Raw genomic sequence first — 2,261 nt, forward strand, 5'->3', positions numbered from 1 at the left:
AGGCATGGTGGTCAGAATTTGGGGCAACAGAATCAACAATATAGATCAGCACAGCAGCAATACAATAATAGCAGCAATTCTAGAGCTATGCGACCACAGGTTCAAGTTGTGCCATACCAAAGGCAACATGGATACAACCAGTAAAATCAACAGCTAGCTTATCAACAACAGAAATTAGTGAGACAAGAAGATGGGTTGTCTGAAATTAAAGGAATGCTGCAACAACTGATTGGGGCCAATGGAAAAATGCAAGAGAGAGTGGACTCACATGAATCAGCGATAAAAGGCATTGAGATTCAATTAGGACAGATTTCGATGGCTCTAAATAATCGTCACCAAGGGACATTACCGGCCAACACACAAGTCAATCCAATAGAGCAGGTCCCAAAACAGCTTATGGCAGTGAGTCTAAGAAATGGTAGATACCTAGATCTTGAGCAAGAAATTGCTCGCGAAAGCCGACCAACTGAAACACTTGTGCCAATACCCATTGAGGTAGATAATTCAACAGGGTTAACTGAGGTGACGGTCTAACATGCACAAGAGTGCACAAGCGAAAGAAAAAGAGGTTGCAAAGGAGACTGAGGTAGCACAAGGAATGATAGTAGAAGCAGTGCCTGAGAAAGATAAAACTCAAATCACAGGAAGGAAGCGACCTCCAGCACTATTCCCACAGAGATTGGCCAAATATCAGAAGGATGGGCAGTATAAGAAATTCATGGAGATGTTGAAACAAATCCAGGTGAACATTCCACCGATCGACGCTTTGAGGGAGATGCCTGGGTATGCCAAAATGATGAAGGATTTAATGTCTCGCAAATTCGACTTCCAAGACCTAGCCACTGTTACACTAACCCAAACCTGTAATGCAATAGTAACGAGACCCATAGCAGAGAAGTTGTCAGACCCAGGGAGTTTCACAATCCCATGCACAATAGGCAGTTATGATTTTTCTAAATCATTGTGTGATTTGGGGGCAAGCATAAACTTGATGCCCCTGGCTATCTACAAAAGGTTATGCATTGGAAGAGCAAGACCCACATCCATGTTACTACAGCTAGCCGACCGAACAGTGAAGAGGCCATCAGGTATCCTTGATGATGTATTAGTGCAGGTTGAAAAGTTTGTGTTTCCAACAGATTTTGTCATTTTGGACTGCCGGATTGACGAGGAGATTCCCATAATTTTGGGAAGACCATTCTTGGCCACTGGGAGAGCACTGATTGATTGTGAAACTGGAGAGCTAAAAATGAGACTGAATGATGAAGAAATAACATTCAATGTGCATAAGTCTATGCGGCGACCAACTGAATTTGCTAACTGCTCTCTCATAGAAGTTGTGGATGTAATTTTGGAGGAGGAAGATGAGACTCTGAACGCTAAAGACCCTCTAGCAGCCTGTCTCACGAACTTAGAAGAAGTAAATGGAGAGGACTTGGCGGAGTGGGTGCTGGCTCTTGAAGGCCAAGGGTTCTGGAAAAGAGAGCTCGAAATTGAGTCTTTGCACTTAGAAGAAAGAAAGACTCCTCCAGCTAAGCCATCGATCGAAAAGCCACCACAGTTGGAACTGAAGCCGCTACCACCTCATATCAGGTATGCTTTCTTGGGACCTAACTCAACTTTACCTGTTATTATCTCATCTGATTTGTTAGATGTGCAGGAAGAACAGCTTTTGCAGGTATTGATGGAGTGCAAAACTGCAATTGGTTGGACCATTGCAGACATTTAGGGTATCAGCCCGGCCTTCTGTATGTATAAGATTTTACTGGAAGATGGCCACAAACCTTCCAGAGAACATCAAAGAAGGTTGAACCCCAACATGAAAGAAGTTGTAAAAAAGGAGGTGATAAAGTGGTTAGATGCGGGGATCATTTTTCCCATATCCGACAGCAACTGGATCAGCCCAGTCCAATGTTGCCAAAGAAAGGTGGAATAACTGTAGTGCAAAATGAGAACAACGAGTTGATATCAACAAGAACAGTCACGGGATGGAGAATTTGTATGGACTATAGAAGATTGAACAAGACCACCCGAAAAGACCATTTTCCCTTACCGTTCATTGATCAGATGCTAGATAGATTGGCTGGGAGGTCCCACTTCTGCTTTCTGGATGGATACTCGGGGTATAATCAGATCTTTATTGCCTTAAAGATAGAGAGAAAACGTCATTCACCTGTCCATATGGCGTCTACGCTTTCCGGAGAATGTCGTTCGGCCTATGCAACACACCCGCCACATTTCAAAGGTGTATGATGGTCATC

At 43.5% G+C, this 2,261-nt stretch overlaps 1 protein-coding gene across 1 annotated transcript; it reads left to right on the forward strand.

Moving 5' to 3' along the window:
* The first annotated feature begins 535 nt into the window (after window positions 1-535).
* Window positions 536-1,729, forward strand: LOC138908300 (uncharacterized). Its single transcript, XM_070198957.1, has one exon. It carries the CDS (start codon window positions 536-538, stop codon window positions 1,727-1,729), a length of 1,194 nt encoding a protein of 397 aa, XP_070055058.1.
* Window positions 1,730-2,261: the final 532 nt, after the last annotated feature.

This window comes from Nicotiana tomentosiformis, chromosome 3, assembly GCF_000390325.3.
Source record: "Nicotiana tomentosiformis chromosome 3, ASM39032v3, whole genome shotgun sequence".
NCBI lineage: Eukaryota > Viridiplantae > Streptophyta > Magnoliopsida > Solanales > Solanaceae > Nicotiana > Nicotiana tomentosiformis.

Coding starts and splice junctions, on each gene's coding strand:
- LOC138908300 (XM_070198957.1), top strand. CDS start 536: ATGCACAAGAGTGCACAAGCGAAAGAAAAAGAGGTTGCAAAGGAGACT.